Source organism: Centruroides vittatus, unplaced genomic scaffold (genome assembly GCF_030686945.1).
Source record: "Centruroides vittatus isolate TY-2023 unplaced genomic scaffold, ASM3068694v2 contig_4, whole genome shotgun sequence".
NCBI lineage: Eukaryota > Metazoa > Arthropoda > Arachnida > Scorpiones > Buthidae > Centruroides > Centruroides vittatus.
Genome location: NW_027122214.1, coordinates 854,634 through 872,003, shown reverse-complemented (window position 1 = coordinate 872,003; position 17,370 = coordinate 854,634). Strand labels below are relative to the sequence as shown.

Sequence of the window (17,370 nt, the reverse complement as noted above, 5' to 3'; positions counted from 1 at the left end):
TGAATTTTTGATTTTCACAATAGTTTGTTATTTAAAAAAATCAGTTTTTCAACAGATTTTTGATGTCCACGAGTTTATATTTGTATCCGTATAGACGAACTTTCTGGATAATTAGAGTAGTGTATTCTTGGCTAGTCACTCTTTATTTAGCGATTGTTCTCCTGTAAGGTTATATAAATAGATGAGAAAAACCATTTAAGAAGTCGAATTCTTCCATTGAAAGTTATTAATCCATTACGGTAGTATTATGGCTGGATTAATAACGTTTAGCGCGAATTGGGATTTACATCGATCTAAATTGAATTAAAAAATGCGAAATTTATATACTACTTACAACCTATTCACACACACACACATACACGTGTGTGTCTATGTATGTATATATATATAATGCTGTTGAAATTAAAATGAAATACGAGTTCTGCTCAGTTGAACAAAAACGATGACGTAGTCATTAAGTGGCGTATATAAAGTGACCTTGAGAGCCAGACGGTGGTTTATAGAACAGGAAAAAGTTTAGTCATGACCAAATAACAAAGATGTTTTACATCAACAAACCCAGCAACAATGGATAATATGCTGTATGTATATAAAAAGCCTATTGGAGGAAAGTCCAATAAAGATTAGGTGATAAATAACAAGGAATAACATAAATCGGGACAGAGGTTTGTTTATCTTTTTGAAATAATAATGTATAGATCAGATGAGAAAATATTGATTAATCTAAAATGCTAAGGTTTATAAGAATGTCAGGCTTTCCTTTTTAGAGAAGAGCGAGCAATCGATAACGAATATCAAAAATGAAGGGTGTTTTGGAAAGGAAAATGGATATTCAACAGTAAAGATATAGTGAAAGTTGGAATTAGGTAATAGAGTACGTATGAATATTAGATTTAAAATATTTAATAAAATTGAGTAGTGAATTTTTATAGCCTTGACTTCGTAGAGATTAAAGAATAACTTAAACTGACTTGAAATATCGAATAAAAAATAACATAATATATTTTATACAACTAAGTATGAAAATGTTGGAAAAGGAACCATAAAATGGCAATTCAGTTGCATGGAAAGTATTTAAGATGTTAGTGTCGTTGCAAATATCTATCAAATTGTTAACTTTTCCTGATTGGAGACGAATCAAGAAACAGTTTATCCTTTATCCAGACATGCTGACTACTTAACCGGTCTTACTTGTCTGTCGAGTCCAGTAAAAATGTTAGTCGAATACATTTCTTTCTAGGAATCGATTTTTAACCGTCATTACATTCTATAATCAGTCTGGCTTGCAGTATCCAATATTAGAGATTAGTGTGATTGCACCGACTTCCCAATTTGCGAGAGAAACACAATGCAGGTTTTACTAGATTGTGATTTGTATTCTTGCCTGGGGCAGACGTCACAACGACCGACTAACCGTGGAATCGATTCGATTGTCTGGGTTTCAGTAGTTCATGTGCCAGACGTATCGAGCTGTGGACAGCTGGTCTGCTGTTGTCTCCCCAGACTCGGTTTGACGACTTGATGCTTGCAGAGAGGGGGCCATATAGGAACAAAGCCCGCTTGTCTTTATTACTGCGAATTCATAGTAATAAAAATAATAATAAAAAATACTGTATGGTTTCTTTTCTTATCGATTTTTGTCTGTGATTTCTCCAATGGGGATTTTTCATTTTGGTAAGCTTTAAACAAATTTAACAATTTTAATCCACTGAAATTAAAAGCTGGAATTTTTATCTAACCTTATTTAAAAATTAACATTAACAATTGGTTAGTGAAGTAATTCAGTTTTAAACGAAAACTTCGTCATTATTATTTTAATTGATTGTGAAAATGCATTTTATTTCTTACGTTTTCTATAAAGATTTTTTTGTGGGGTTTTGTGATTTCATTTGTATATAATAATTTTCTGAATTTCCATTAAAAATACCATCAAACGATTCATTTTACTTATCAGGAAGATAATGAATAATATATTAAAAATTAATTTGGAATTTTTATCCGAGAAAACATCTTGAAGTTAAATTCTTAATATAAATTATATAAAAATATTTTATTATTTAAACTTCGTTTTAGAACGGAGTGTTTATATCTGTGAAGTTTGAATTGATGTCACATAAAATTTAATGGTGCAGCATTTATAGGAAAAATTCCTGTGGTCATGAACTTCAAACTAGGTTTCAAACTTTATGAAAAAAAAATCAATTATGTTAATTTAATAAGAATGTGTTACTAATCTTTGTGTTTTAATTGATGGCTGAGACAATTAAGGCATCAGCATACCTCTGAGAGACCTAGGATTGAATCCAGGTGGGATAATCCAGAAACTTTTCAGGGGCAATCTGTCCCAGATGTGTTGAGCCCTATGCCTCATACCTAGCCATTTGTTGGCCTGGCTTGGCTGTTCCCATGATGGGTATGAAAAAAAAGGCTTAATGTCCAAAAGGTAGAAAGAGTAAAAAAGAAAATCAGTTTCATTAATTTATTTCTTTGCTTACAAAACAATATAACAAAATTTAATGTCTCTTAAAATAGTATTATTGTTAATTGTCTACTTGGACTTTTAAAGTCCTATTAATAAGTAAAGTCAAAGTAGACAATTAACAATAATATTAGAATTTAAGGACAGTAAGGCTTTTACAATCTCTTAGGTTTACTTTTTCATTAAAAAATATTTTAAGTTATTAAAGAAATATTTGTTTAAATGTCTGTTTTGTTTGTTTGACATCCAGCTAAAAATCCAAACAAAATCTCACTACACAGTATGTTTAACTAATAAGTATTTAAAATGTTTCACATTTTATTTTTTAATCCTAACCAATACTTTAAGCAATAATTTTCACACTCAGAATATTAAAAAAATTTTACAAAATCTTTCATTAAATACTGAATATTAATATGTGTGTGTGTGTGTGTGTAGGTATATATCCAAATTGATTCTGCCATTTACTTAACTGCTATTTTTTTTACAGAAACTACACTCAGAATAATCGACAAAGATACATTACTTATAGATATTTATATTCAAGTATTGATTAATAGTAAAGTATATTGTTTGTGATTAATTTTTAAAATTTCATTTAAGATTTATCCAAATTTATATTGAATTATTACAGATATAAAAAAAGAATAAACCAATTTGATAATAAGTTAAAATTATATAGATTTCTTGTGTTTAATTCTTTTCATTTGCATGGTAATTATTTTGGAAACTGGTCAAAAATAAAGAGATTTGATGGACTAGAGTTAATGAAACTATAAACCAAATACATTATAGTCTAAAAGAACATTTACTAAATATAGGAAAACAAAAGAATATAAAATTTAAGAACAGATATGCCAAAAAATGAATGCATAAAAAGAAAAATATTTAAATTGTTCTAATTCTTAAAGTGTACTTGTATAGCTTTTGCTTTGATGCCAATTAGGAAACATCTGTTGCTCCTTGTTAGATTGTTATAACTGAAATTAGAAATCTATATCTCAAGTTCCTATAAAATCCATTATGACAACATATATTGTTTATAAAATATCCAAGTATAATAATTTTTTTTAAAGTGTAATTACATCAATTAAGATATTTTATTTGATTCATTACCTTAAAACTGGGAAAATTTCAAAACTTTGTTTTAGTGTTGTCAAAATATATTGATGAAACATTTGTTTGTCAAGTTATTAACCTGTTATTTTATTTTAATTATTACACTTACAAATGAAATTATTAGTTTTTAAAATTAGCTATGAAAATTATTATAAAATAAATTGACTGATTGAATTTATAATAATTATTATTATATAATAAGATTTTTCAATTAAAATTTAAAAACAATAAATTAAAAATAGATGCTATTGAAGTTTATTATTATTTAGTAGAAAGAGTAATTTTCATTTGTAAGTGTCATTTATTTTACTATTGAAAAATTTCTCACAATTTGGTTAGATTATACTTACTACTTAGATCATTGCAAATGTATTCACATATCTTTTGCTTGAAGTTATATTTGATGGTAGCGTTAATATTTACAAAAATATCTAGGATCATAAAAAGGAAAAAACATACATTTCTCTTGCAAAGTAGTTTATATAATTGTACAGTAAATTCAAATGTTTCCCTATTTTTGACTTATATCACTTTGATATATGTGCCAGTGATTATGAATTTAAACAAATAAAAGTTTATGAGATCAAAATGCATTTTACCAAAAATTTTACTCTGTACTTATGTTGTCTTAATATTCCTGCAACTCTACAGACACATGAATCTATTATACATTAAAATTTTTATTTTGTGAATTAAACATGTTAAACAACAGTACTAAATATATACTTGAACCATCCCAGAGAAATGTTAAGTATCAATAAAATTGAAACAAATTAGGTTCTAACATTAGTAAAATTATAATAATGTATTTATGTTAGACAAATGCAGAAATCATTCAAACTTGTTTTTAAAATATTTAACTTAATATATACTTTTTTCATTTATTTGAAATAGCCCAATATTTATTTCAAATGTACCATTCAGAATTAAGTTTTGTTAAAACCATAAATCTGCTGCAATATAAGTTGCAAAATGTCAAAATTTTGCATTTTTGACAGCATTGTTTAATTAAAAATGTAATTTATGGTAATGCAAAAATTACTCTCATATATTACTTATTAAATGTTATTGTGTTCTTAAGTTTTCTTAATATGCAGCTATAAGTAAAAATTATCTTTTAATTCTACTTGCAGATATAAATTTTATCTAAAAAGAAAAATATTTTCTATCAAATGATTTTTATCTAAGTATTTTGATTTTAAAGTTTCAAGATTTAAACACATTCATAAGTGGCAATAATTTCAATAAAAATTTATATTTAATTTTCTCTAATTATGTAAATGCAATTTTTCAATTTTCGTTTTTATGTATACAAATGTGTTTCATAGCATTTATAAATATTTGTCATGCATTTAACATATTGATTCTACTTTCACATTTAAAAAGCTGCTGCTATCTAAACAATACTATATCAATAAAGTGTCTATTTCTCCATTAAAAATAATAGTGTTTAGCTGCATGAAAATTTGTGGTGAAATAGTTTCAAAATTTTTTAATTTACGTTTTTAAAGGATTCTTTATTTATAAATTACATTGTTTAATTAATGATTTATAACTCATATTTTTAGTTTTTCTAGCCTTAATAATTGAACATACATAATTTAATTCATTCTCAGAACATTTTCATTTATGCATGCTTTAAATTTTTGTAACTGTCAAAGTCTAAAATACTTTATCTTCTTGATTTCAATCTACAATATATACTGATTTTTTCCACATTTAAAATTTTGAATTTTTATAAATTTTTTCGTAACTCTTATGCTTTTTATTTCAGTGTCTACGGTACAGATAATAATAATTGTGATAGCCATAATTTTAACATTAGGGCTAATCACATGTATCATTAGTCATTACAAAATGGGTGCAAGATCATGGAGTGAGAGAAGAAGCAGACCGCCAACTCAACCTCCATCAACTGGACTGCATAGACAACATTGTTTACAATCTAATCATCAACAGCAACAACATAGTCATGTCATTACTGTACCATCTTCTGTAAGTAAATTTTTTGCACGATTTTTTCTTATGTCATATTAGAGAATCAGTATCAAAATCAAAATCAAAATATATTTAGTTTCATCTGTTGTTCTAGAATATTTTTGGTCATTTCTAATTATTCTCAATTGTTTTTTTGTTCTACATTTTAAATTTACTTAAATTCTTTATTAAAAATTTATTTTCAATATAAAGCGAAAAATCAGCAATACTGCCAGATAAAATCACTTATTTTGGTAACCACTAAAAAGGGGTTTGTAGACAAATAACAAATTTGTTTATTTGTCTACAAACTGCTTTTTAGTGGTTACCAAAATAAATTTATTTTTCTTAAGAAAAGTGAAAAGCTACTAAAGTTCACTCTTTTCATAATTTGGTAGTCAAGACTAAATTAGACACATTTCAATATCTTGTGATATATTTAGTCTTTTAAGTAGTAATAAACATTCAAACATTGGAGATCGAAATAATTTTAAATTACAATAATGCAATTGTTGCACCCATTTTTTTGTTCTTAAACTTTCTAATTAATTATTTTGATAAAATTTATCACAATGCATTTCTAGAGCCATTTACATCAAAAGCTAAGCTATACAAACAGAGAATACAGTAAGACCCTGCTTAACATGGGGGATGTGTTCCTAGACGACAAAGCACTAAGCGAAACAGCATTAAATGAGGTCATTTTAACATAGAGTAATTACGGAAAGGGGAACACGCGACCAAAAATAAATAAATTTTACTATAATTTTAAGTTATATTACTATGCAAATTAATATAAAAATATGTTAAATAACACAAAAACAAATGCACATAGAAGTGTAAAGTTCATTTTTTGTGATGAAGGCCATGGCTCTTCTGAAGTTAGTGTAGTTTCATTTGTCGATTTTTTCTTTCCTTAAGCAAATGTCGATAGCAGAAGAATGCATCCAAAATGCCTCGTTTTGCTTTTACACTCCTTTCAAAATCTGGATCATTCACTACAATTTGATCAATGATTTCGGTTATCATTACCAAACTTTTACTAAGGAAACCTGTAGAGAAATTCTTTGGGTTCTTCGTTTTCAGAACCACTGTTTTCCAGTTCTATGTGAATTCCTTGTTCTGCCAGTTCTTGAAGGTCGTCATTGGTAAGGCTCTCACCAGTAACCTGCAGTAACTCTTCAATATCCTGCTTGTCTACATCTCTTAGTCCTGTTGTATCAATTAGGTTGACAATTTGGTCAACTTAATGATACAGTGATAGGCTCTTCTCATTGAGAATTCTTGGATACCTTCAGCCATAACTTCTTCCACACTTCATTCAGGCACTTACTAGTTAATTCTTGCCAAACGAAGTTGATATTTCCTGTGACATCCATGATGTGATATTTTTTCCAAAATTGCACAAAACAAACATAGATTTAAGGAAAGTACAGCACTGTGATGAATTACCACCTTTTGCTGATTGGTTCGTGTTCGTAAATAATCGTATTATATACAAATCAATGAAATGCCGCGATAATTTGAATCAGTGTAAATTTTGAGCATTTTTTTTAAGGCTTTGAGCAGACTGTGTTATATTGAATCAGCATTAAGTGGAATCTTGCTATACATTAATTTTAATTTTTGCCTAATGTAATCTATAATTGTTTAAATTTTACAAACAGAATTTGTTTTGCTTTAAGTTTTACGTTATATCACTGGAATGTCTAATATTATCTATTTTAAGACAAAAATTCAAAGTATAAAATATTTGGAACATGTTTTTCCTTTTCAAATTAAAACATTACATTACATAGCTGATCTAACTGAAATTTCTTTTTCACTTTATAGATGTATACACCTGCAAGTGTGCAGAAACGTCAACAATTAGAAATAGCAGCTCAACGTGATCGTCAAATCCGCCTTCAGTCAGTAGAAGTGGATTTGGCTCTTGATTTACCTTCTTCTGTAGCATTACCTGACGGAGAAGAACATCCTTATAGTAGCATGAAAAGTCTTCATCGCCGTGATCCAGAGCAAGAAAGTGAAATCTGTCGTGGGTGCATCAGGCCACCTCCAAATCGGACAGTATTAGATGGCGATACACTGCCTCCCTACAGGTCTAGTTCTGTGGGCCTCTTACATAAACCCAATACATCACCTTGTTTGATGAGGACCTTGGACGGTACTCCACTAGTCATGCGTTCACATAGCATGAGTGCTAGCTCTTCCCACAGTGGTCAATTGAGACAGTATACTCCACATCTACAGTTACCCTCTTTGGTCATCAGCCACAATAGCTCAGCAAATAGCAGGTTATGTGACTGCACAAGGGCACCAGCAAGTGAATTCAATCAATTGGATCCACCTCCATGTTATAGTGATGTAGTAGGCAATCGTGACTTGGACAGCATATTAAATAGGCCACCAGATAGTGGTGTTTGACCATAAACTCAGTTAAGTCTTTCACTTTTCCCTGGATTGATTGTGATAGCTTTGTCATCAATACCAGGGTACAGTAAAAGAGTGAATCTCACTCTGAATGTGGTTACTGGGGCAGGCGGCTATCCAGTGGCAGGAGCCCTGGTGGCATTAGGTAGCCCATGTTCACGGTGCCTCAGATTTTGTTGTGAATATTTTTGTTTACATATCATTATGAGTTTGTTTGCCAATGTTTTTTACTGTTATCAAATGTTTGGCTGCATGTGTTTTTAACGAAACACGTGTACACTATCAATAGACTTCTCCCTTCAAGGTGAGAATGCTGAACTGTAATTTCATCTGTCGTACCCTATTCCCCTTCCTCACTGTTCCCACTTGCTCCCAGTAAGACAACCATGGTGTCACAGACACCTTTCTTTGTGATAAAAAAAAAGTTAGCATTGTGGACAGGGGTGTTTGGGTGTGTGCTTGTGATCATTTCTGTATGTAACTTGCTACTGCCTGAGTGGATGCTATAAAATTGTTTCCCTCACTGCCCAGTTAACTGGGGGTGAATGTGTGTAGTAGTGAGGTATACAAAAAGTCATTGCCCTGAATTGGATTAGACAGGGTATGGTGCTATATCTGTTCCAGACAAAAAAGGAAAATCTTATTGTTAGGGGTATTGGTAAAATTAGATATAAAAACAATTTGCTTAAGGGGTTTGTCCCATTTATGGTTAAGGCATGGATTCATTGGACGTTGCTGGGTTTCATATTTAAGCTTTTATATTGTCTATGAATGTATATGTGGAACTGAATGGAAATTGTGTAAGCATATGTAAATGCCAATACTTGTATATACAAATATGTAGATATTACATTCTAAAATCAAATTTATGTAAGAAAATTAATTTAATTTCAACATGTACATAATTTCAAATTGCAATATTTTCTTTTCCGTATTAGAAAAAAATATTTAATTGTGAATGTTTCGAAACCCAGCTGTCGCTTCCATGTCATGCTTCAGCCATTGTGCAAATGGGATCCGTAAAGAATCTGGATTGGCCAAGTATTAAATGTTTTTCCTTAGCCGGTTATCTCCCGTAGAAATTATAATTTTGTAGATCCGACAATCATACAATGATAGAAATCAAAGCAGATGGGTTTAAACTAAAATTGAAAATTTGATATGTCATAGTTTTTTGTATCCAGCTCACCCATTCCCAATTCGTTATTTAGCGGCAGTCACAATACGAGGAAACGTCCATGTGTGAAAGAAAAGAATTGCATCGCCGACTAAACAAATCCTGGGTATTCGAAGACAATGGTTTTAGCACAATGTGAAAACAAAGTATTTGACTGCCATTGAACTATTAATGAAACTGACTTTTCAAATGATTATAGTCAATTTTTATTACAATACAGATGAAATATTGGAACATTAATATGTATATAAGGTAATTAATAAATTTATGTATTTAAATGTACTGAATTTTCATAAAAAATTATTAAAAAAAGTTTATAAACGGCAGAGTTCTTGACCTCAAGGACTCCCTTCTACTATCAGTGTGTTGGAGAGAAAAATTTGTTCATAAGATTTTTGCCCCTCATTAGGAGACAAGCATCCTTTTGATGCCAAAACCAATACCCCTTTGTGATGTATAAACACAGTTTGGATACAGCACATTAAAAAAAATCTCCCTAGCTCAAAAATTGTTGCTTCAGGCTTTAATTGCTGGATTTTGTAGAACAGATATTTACTCTACTGTCATCTCTGTATTGTCAGGCTGACACGTGCATTATAAATTTTGTATCAATCAAAACAATATAATCTGGCCATCTCGGGTTCCATTACCTCCAGTCCTGTGGACCAAGAGGTCAACCTATGAGGCGTGCCAAAACATGCACATTCTTCCAGTGTACATAACTGCTATCATCTGGTGTCAGTGCTATAGTCTGACTATAGCTGCCTCTTCTGTAGCCAATTGCCTGATGCAATGTATGGCCTTCAGGCATAGTACAGGCTTCACACTCTGCCTGCATTTGGTCTGTGATCTGCTTGACGACGGTCCTCCAACTTGTACATATGATGCTCCATAGGAGGACGTCTTATCCCAACGAACGTCAAGGACCCGGGAATCTTCTCGGAACCTTTCCGTTCTTCTTATATATATAAATATAATATATATAAAATTATATATAGATAACTTCTGTTTTCCAGACGATAGTCCAGTAGTTTGTACTTTGTTTCTCAGAAATACTCTAATATAATATGTGATATGTATTTTGTTGACGTGAACCAGAGGAGCTTAAAAGTATTTGATTACTAGGTACTCATCCTGTGCTAATTGTCGAGTTAAGTTTCCAGAATGTATGGCAGTACAATCTATTTCATTCCTTATTATCAGACTATTTATTCCGGTTAATAGCCTAAGGGCAAATTTTTCTGTAGGCAGAGTGTGAGCATCTGTAGTTAGATAGGACCTGTCCTATCCATACATGCTAAATAAAAATCTTGACATTTTATAATATGTTGTATGTTCATTGTCATCATTTTTCTTTTGTACATATATCACCAAATTCACTGAGAAATTTTAAATATTCTTTTCTTCTTTTCCATTCAAAAATTTTCACAGAGTTAAATATCAATATTTTTTTTCTAGAACACTTATTACAATGCCACATCTACAGTATATAAAAATATTTTATTAAATTTTAAGTTCCATATTTTTTTTGCCAAAGAGGAGGAGGTAAATTATTCATTATTTGGAGTGGGGTTATTGTGACTGCAACTAATTCTTCTCCTATCAGTGAATTCAGCAATAACATGTGCTGCAAAAAAATTTTAGTTAGAACTTGAAATGCTTTATATATATTTACATATTTAAAAAATTCACCTTGTGTCGTTTAATTATGGTAAGAGAAGCTTCTTTTGTTTCTTTTTCTTTGTTGCAGTGACGCTTAGATGTCTCTTTCATTGGCTGAATTGGATAAAAGTCATTTAAGATTAATTTAAAGGAAAAAAAAAATTATGTTAAAATTGTATTACCTCTGTTTTATTTATGACATATATTTGACTGTCATCATAAAGTAATATCAAGTTCTCGTTATTTGGCACAAACAACACTCCAGTTATTGAAGAATGTGAATCAACTCCTTGCATTTCCAGCAAATGGTATCGTTTTGAAAGTCTTGTATATTCCATTGCTTCCAATGAGTATTCTACAAACTGAATATGAAACACTCATTTACAAAATGAAATTCACAAAAGATGTTTTTTCTAAATTCTCACCTTTTGATCACTGTAAACTACAACCAAATTATTACTGTGATGATGAAACGATAATGCTGTTGCTTGACATTTGTGATGAGGAAGTACACTGTGAATCTGTGTGAAAATATAAAATTTGGATTATTTGTAATAATTTCTTACTTTTCATAACTTTAAAGTTCAATTAGTAAATGTGATAAAATGTTTCAAGAAAATTTCTATTTACTTATTTTGGCATCAGTTAAGTATCTATTCTGTACAAATACATGTGAACTAAAAGAACCAATACAGATACAAAAAAGTAGTTTATATATATATATAAAATCAATTTTTTATAAATTAAGTTGCAAAAATGTCAAGACATTTTTATTTACAGAAAATTCATTGTAATGTTTTTTGAGTATCCATTTCAAATAACAAACACAATAGTTGCCATTATAATCTTGTAGAAACACAGAAGGTCTATAGTAAAACAAATAAAAAATAATTTACCTATTCTATTATTCAAAAGACTATAGAATATAAAACAAAAATAATAAATGAAATAAAAAAACCTTAATTTTATTTTTATTGCATTACCTTTGTTCTTAAACAACAAGAAATGTCATTTTCTGATTCATTGAAACAAATATCTTGAATTTAATTATCATACAACAGAACTTTAAAATTTCTAAAAATTCTGATTTAGTAGAAAACAACAAAAATTCAAAAATTATTTTATTAAATTAACAGCAGTTCAAAAGAAGCTTGTAAAATAAATCTCAAGAATCAATGTTTCAAATATTTAAACTATCCATAAAAGTTTTGGTCACAGTCATAATAGCAAAATACATAAACTTTAAAAATTATTAATGCAACTTAAATATTGGATACTGTTGTGTGCAATTTAAATGAGTATTTGAATATGCTACTTATCAGATATAATAAAAAAATTTCTTTCTACATTTAAAAAAATAAATTTTGATATGAAAACACACGAAACTACTTTGAAAGTTTCAATTTTTAGACATTTGTAAATAATTTATACATTATCTTGTTTAACATTGTCAATAATATAAAATCGGATATGTTTTAAATGGTGCCTACCATCATTTAAACTCTTATGTTAGAGCAGATCCCCTGGGTCAGATTCATTTTGGCAAGTCTTCCAGTAAGAATTTAACCATGTATTCATTGTGACACTTTTCTTCTGGCTCCACCAAGTGTATAAAGTAAATCTAGTTACATTCACCGTTGATATGATCATAGCTAACATTGTACATTACATTATGCTAACTGAACTACAGTGATTCAGTCAGCTTTATCAATGACTCCTTAGAAATAAACCATCACTAAATAAGGATTGATCAATTCTACACAAAACATGCTGATTTATTTCAGCTTTAAAGAAGATAGTAGTTTTAGGAGAGAATCAATTTTATATTATTCACAGTCTTATGTGCGAGACAAATGAACAAAACACGGGTTACTGAGGTTGTGTGCGTATAAGTCTAAAACTAAGACAGTAGCTACTAGATTGAATTCTGTAATATTGCATTATAATTGTTATTGTAGGAATTATACATTAAAAACAAGGAAAATTTATTAACAAAATTCTAAAACTTTATCCATATTGAAAATATGCAGTGTAGTAATGCACACATGCATCATTTATCTCCTTTATCAACAATGTTTTGAATGAGTAAAATTTTATTAATGGTTAACAATTAAAACAATAATAATCAATGCTGCTGGATGATAGTCAAAATTTCATTTTATATGTTTTAGAAGTTTTGATATAAGAAAATTTAGCATAAATATACTAGCCAATAAACTACAAAACAGGACTAAAACTTCAGAAAGATATACAAGATAATTCATTTAGACCCAAACCCAAATTTATTATTATGAAACAAAACACACTAATCCAGAAGTTACCAACTTTTTTTGACTTGCATTCCCCTTAGCAACCCATTTTCCTAAGTTTTATTTTGTGTATTCGTCAAACAGTGGCACCTTGGTCAATTATACAGCTTTGTTTTTTACGTGTAATTGTACAATCTTTGATTAAAAATATCTTGAGAAAGGACACAGATAAATATAATAAAAATTTAATTGTTTTAGATAAAAAAAACTAAGCATCAAGTGCCATGACATTGCCAAAGGCCTCAATGCAGAATCCAAATATTCTTAAAGTATATCCTCCATTATTAATTTTTTTTCACATACCCCCAGTTGAAAATTAACTCCAATAAATAGATTAGAGCATCATGGTTCTTTACAGTGTTTTGTTTCATTTAATTACACTCCAGTATAGAGAAATCTTGGAAAGTTAAATGAATGAATGGAAACCAATGAGATTTTCATGAAGCATACCTCCATTTATGTTGAACACATTAAATGCTGGAACTGACTGATAGAGACAGAGTTGTGCCTCTCCTCTTTAGAGAAACACTGAACACAGCTGCAAGTGTATGAATTTTCAAAGAATTTGTTGAACAACCTGGTGATGCAGAATTGACACATGGTTACTTCCAGCAAGCTGGATCAACTTATCATACATTACAGGTGTCAATGTAATCCAGAGCTTTTTTGAAGACCATGTCATCTCCAAGAAGACTGTTAAGAATGGGTGCCACAGTCACCCATTCTTACCAGTCTTCTTTTTGTAGTGCTCTTTTAAGAAAAGAGTATACTTTAACAAACCACACATGACTAATATCTTAGAAGATGATATTATTATCAATGTTTTAGATCTCACTCCTAATGTAACATTGAGATGCATTATCAACATACTGCAACATGTCAACATGTGCCAGACAGAAGGTAGCAGCCACTTCTAATACTTACTGTGATGTGATGCGTTCAACATAAAGGAGGTATGCTTCCTGAAAATCTCATTAATTTCCATTCATTCAACTTTCAAAGATTTCTCTAGACTGGAGTGTATACGTATGAAACAATACACACTAAAGAACCATAATTAACTCCAGTAAATAGATTAGTGTGTTTTATTTCATTCGTTTAAGATTTATAATAATAAAATTTGAGTTTAGGTTTATATGAATCGCCCTATACAATTAACTTGTGATGTGCAATATCTACATTTTCTTCTAATCAACAAATAGTAAGTAGGTATTTATTATTATATACAATGCAATAACATAGTTTTTCTTTCAAATTAATACTGGGAATATTTGAAAACTAACTAATGTAATGTTATAATACAAAATCTATAGTAATATTAAATTGTCCAACTCACAATTTTTTATTCATCACCAGACTTTACTCACTATTGGTTACATAAAATCATTAAACTGAATTTATTTTAAGACTATTTAAATGTAATGATTTCTGAGGATATTCCAAAATGATTTGCAATTAGAGAGTTTTAGTTATGAAATGTTTATGTCAAAACTAAATAAAATACTTTGAATGTTTACATACTCATAATTATAGATGTTGCTAGACAACATTAAAACATTTTTTAAACACCTAAGTACTTGTTCAACATGCAGTAGATGCCTATATTTGGATGGATTAAAATACAATATATTAAAGTATGGAATATATAGGTTTATGCCATTGCAATTCTGAAATGATGCATCATTAGCAAATCAACATTAGATTCTGCATCAAACTTGGAAAAAGTTTACTGAAACATTTCATCTAATGTTTCTTTAATAAATGACATCATGTTATATACTCAAGTGTACAAAAAAGTAAGCATTTTAAAGAGGGACATCAATTAATAGATGATTGTCCCTATCCAGAAAGAGAACATCAGCAAGAAACAAGAAATCAGTGATCATAGAAAAATTGATAAATGTTTTGGTTGACATTTTCAGTTTCACATGGCTCTTTCAAGTCATTGTGAAGAATGGCATGTATAATTTGTCATGTCTATTCTCATTGTTCTAAGAAAGTTAACAGACAAGCAATATGAAGAACACGAACTCAGCAGAAACATATCAACAACCAGATGTGCTAAAAAAAAAAAGCAATTACTGGTAATGAAACCTAGTATTTCTTCTATGATCTGCATAACAAAAGTGCTCCATCAATACAAAATTCAGCCACTTCATCATGGCAGAAAAAATTTTATCTGGATCTAATAGAAAGGTAGTGCTTATGGCTTTTTATGTGAAAGACCCAAAGCATTATGAGTTTGTTAATGGGTTAACATTAGTAAACAAAGACTTCTATTTTGATATTCTTGGTTAGCTGTATAATACACTAACATGAAAATGCCTCATCTCTGGGAAGCAAAAAGCTGGGATCTCTATCATAGCATCTCATCACATCATTCACTCCCAATTAGTGAATTTCTGGAAAAATACCAGATGTCGAAAGTTTCCAGCCCAACTATATTTTAAACATGATAGGAATAAAATAATGATAACATCAGATAGTACCATCTGTATGTGGACTAATAAAACAGTTTTTCTTGTCAATTTGCATAAGCTGCTTGAAAACATGCAAATTAATGCAACAACTAAAATGAATCATATTCACCTCTTGCAGAACAATGCGCCAGTGCACACGGCTGCTACGGAGAGTGGGTTTGAGGAGCTCGACCATCCATCCTACAGCCTGGTCCTAGCTCCTAGCAACTATTATCTGTTTCCAAAACTCAAAAAAGACCTTCAAAAAAATGATGAAGAGTTGCAGGAGGCAGTTTATGAGCATTTTGCTGACAAAACTGCAGACTATTTTATCAAAGGTATTGAAATGCTATTTCCAAAATGTTGAACTACAAGGAGACACTATATTGAAAAATGACATCCTTGTTTTATACCTCTAACATCTAAAAAATAGGCTGGAAACTTTTGGTGCCTACCAAGTATATTTTCACAGTTGAGAAGCATATTACTCAGTGGACTTCATTCTCAGTAAAAAAAAAAAAAAAAAGCTGTATCAGTAGAAGAGGTGAAGTACTATAACAACTGCATTCAAAGATGTAATGCAAAATGGTCTGCAAGACTGATGCGATGTTAGGTAACCCAGACATTCAGAAAAATCTGAAACATTATGTGCAAGTAGAGTAATTCATTTGTAATGCAAAGCTATATTTTGTTCATGACATATTATGATTTGAGGGAGTGAGATCACCCGTTGTAAATGTCAGTTTCTTGTTTTTGCAGAAAAACTTTTTAAATAGCTCTCACTGATTGGCAGTTAAAGCAAAAGTTGCAAATCTTTTTTATGACTACAAAGCTTCATATAGATAAATACTGAAAAATTTGTGTGTTTTTTTGAATTATTCCCACCATCAATCCTTAAAATAGAGTTTTTTGTACTTTGTAAATTTATGTAAAAATACTCTTCTTCTCTACCTGCACTTAAAAATCAACAAACAATGAAAACCCTTTAAGATGCAGTCTTTTTAATTTAAACGGCTAACGTTTTTGATCAGTTGACTAACCTTCTTTGGGAAAGATTTATTAATTCCGATTTATAGAACGTTTTTAAGAATTGACTGATCGAAAACGTCAGAAATTTAAATTAAAAAGACTGCATCTTAAAGAGTTTTTGTTGTTTGTTTATGTAAAAATACTTCTCCATAACTTTTCATACAGCAACATAAATGCATAACTTAAAATGTTAGTTTTATTAGAATAATTTGCAAACTCATGATAAAATAGTTTTGTGCAAATATCTTATTTAAATGTTGTTGGGGGTAACTAGAAAAATAAATTTTTGATGACTTCTTTATGAGTTAAGTGGTATGAATATTGGCAGAAAGTGAGCAACTAGACCAGTTAATGCTCACTTAAGGTGAAGTTCAGGATTTATTAGATGCTATTTTTCTCTAATTAATAAGTTGTAACTTGGACATATGCTTAAAGTATGTTGTTTCGTGAAAAGAGGATGCAATCCAAAAATATCTGTGTGAAAATTAGGCATGATATTCTGAAGTCAGAAAAACTCAGTAAGTGGCCATACCACCTGATCACCCATTAATACAAAGCCATATACCAGACATGGGCAAATGCGGCTCTTTTTGAGTTACATGCGGCTCTTGCTGAAAGTGTTAATTTCTGCTTTTTATTATTATTATTATTACAATTTTATTTCCACAATTTTGTGAAAATATGTAATTATATATATCTAATATTTAGTAATTTATTTCCAAGTTG

General features: G+C 29.8%; 2 protein-coding genes across 4 annotated transcripts in view; one reads left to right on the top strand and one right to left on the bottom strand.

Annotated features, from left to right (window-relative positions):
• LOC136976235 (protein TMEPAI-like) overlaps positions 1 to 10,509 on the top strand; it is a 144,851-nt gene extending 134,342 nt beyond the window's left edge. For both annotated transcript variants that reach the window (XM_067271459.1, XM_067271458.1), the window contains exons 5-6: positions 5,373 to 5,593; positions 7,409 to 10,509. In XM_067271459.1, coding sequence (XP_067127560.1) covers positions 5,373 to 5,593; positions 7,409 to 8,002 — 815 coding nt within the window. In that variant the 3' untranslated portion in view covers positions 8,003 to 10,509. The remainder of the gene's footprint in view (positions 1 to 5,372; positions 5,594 to 7,408) is intronic.
• Positions 10,510 to 10,666: 157 nt separating this feature from the next.
• Positions 10,667 to 17,370, bottom strand: part of LOC136976233 (U3 small nucleolar RNA-associated protein 4 homolog) — a 65,018-nt gene continuing 58,314 nt past the window's right edge. For both annotated transcript variants that reach the window (XM_067271456.1, XM_067271457.1), the window contains exons 15-18: positions 11,273 to 11,368; positions 11,030 to 11,209; positions 10,878 to 10,961; positions 10,667 to 10,812 (exon numbers count right to left, since the gene is read on the bottom strand). In XM_067271456.1, the coding sequence (XP_067127557.1) occupies positions 10,696 to 10,812; positions 10,878 to 10,961; positions 11,030 to 11,209; positions 11,273 to 11,368 (477 nt within the window). In that variant the 3' untranslated portion in view covers positions 10,667 to 10,695. The remainder of the gene's footprint in view (positions 10,813 to 10,877; positions 10,962 to 11,029; positions 11,210 to 11,272; positions 11,369 to 17,370) is intronic.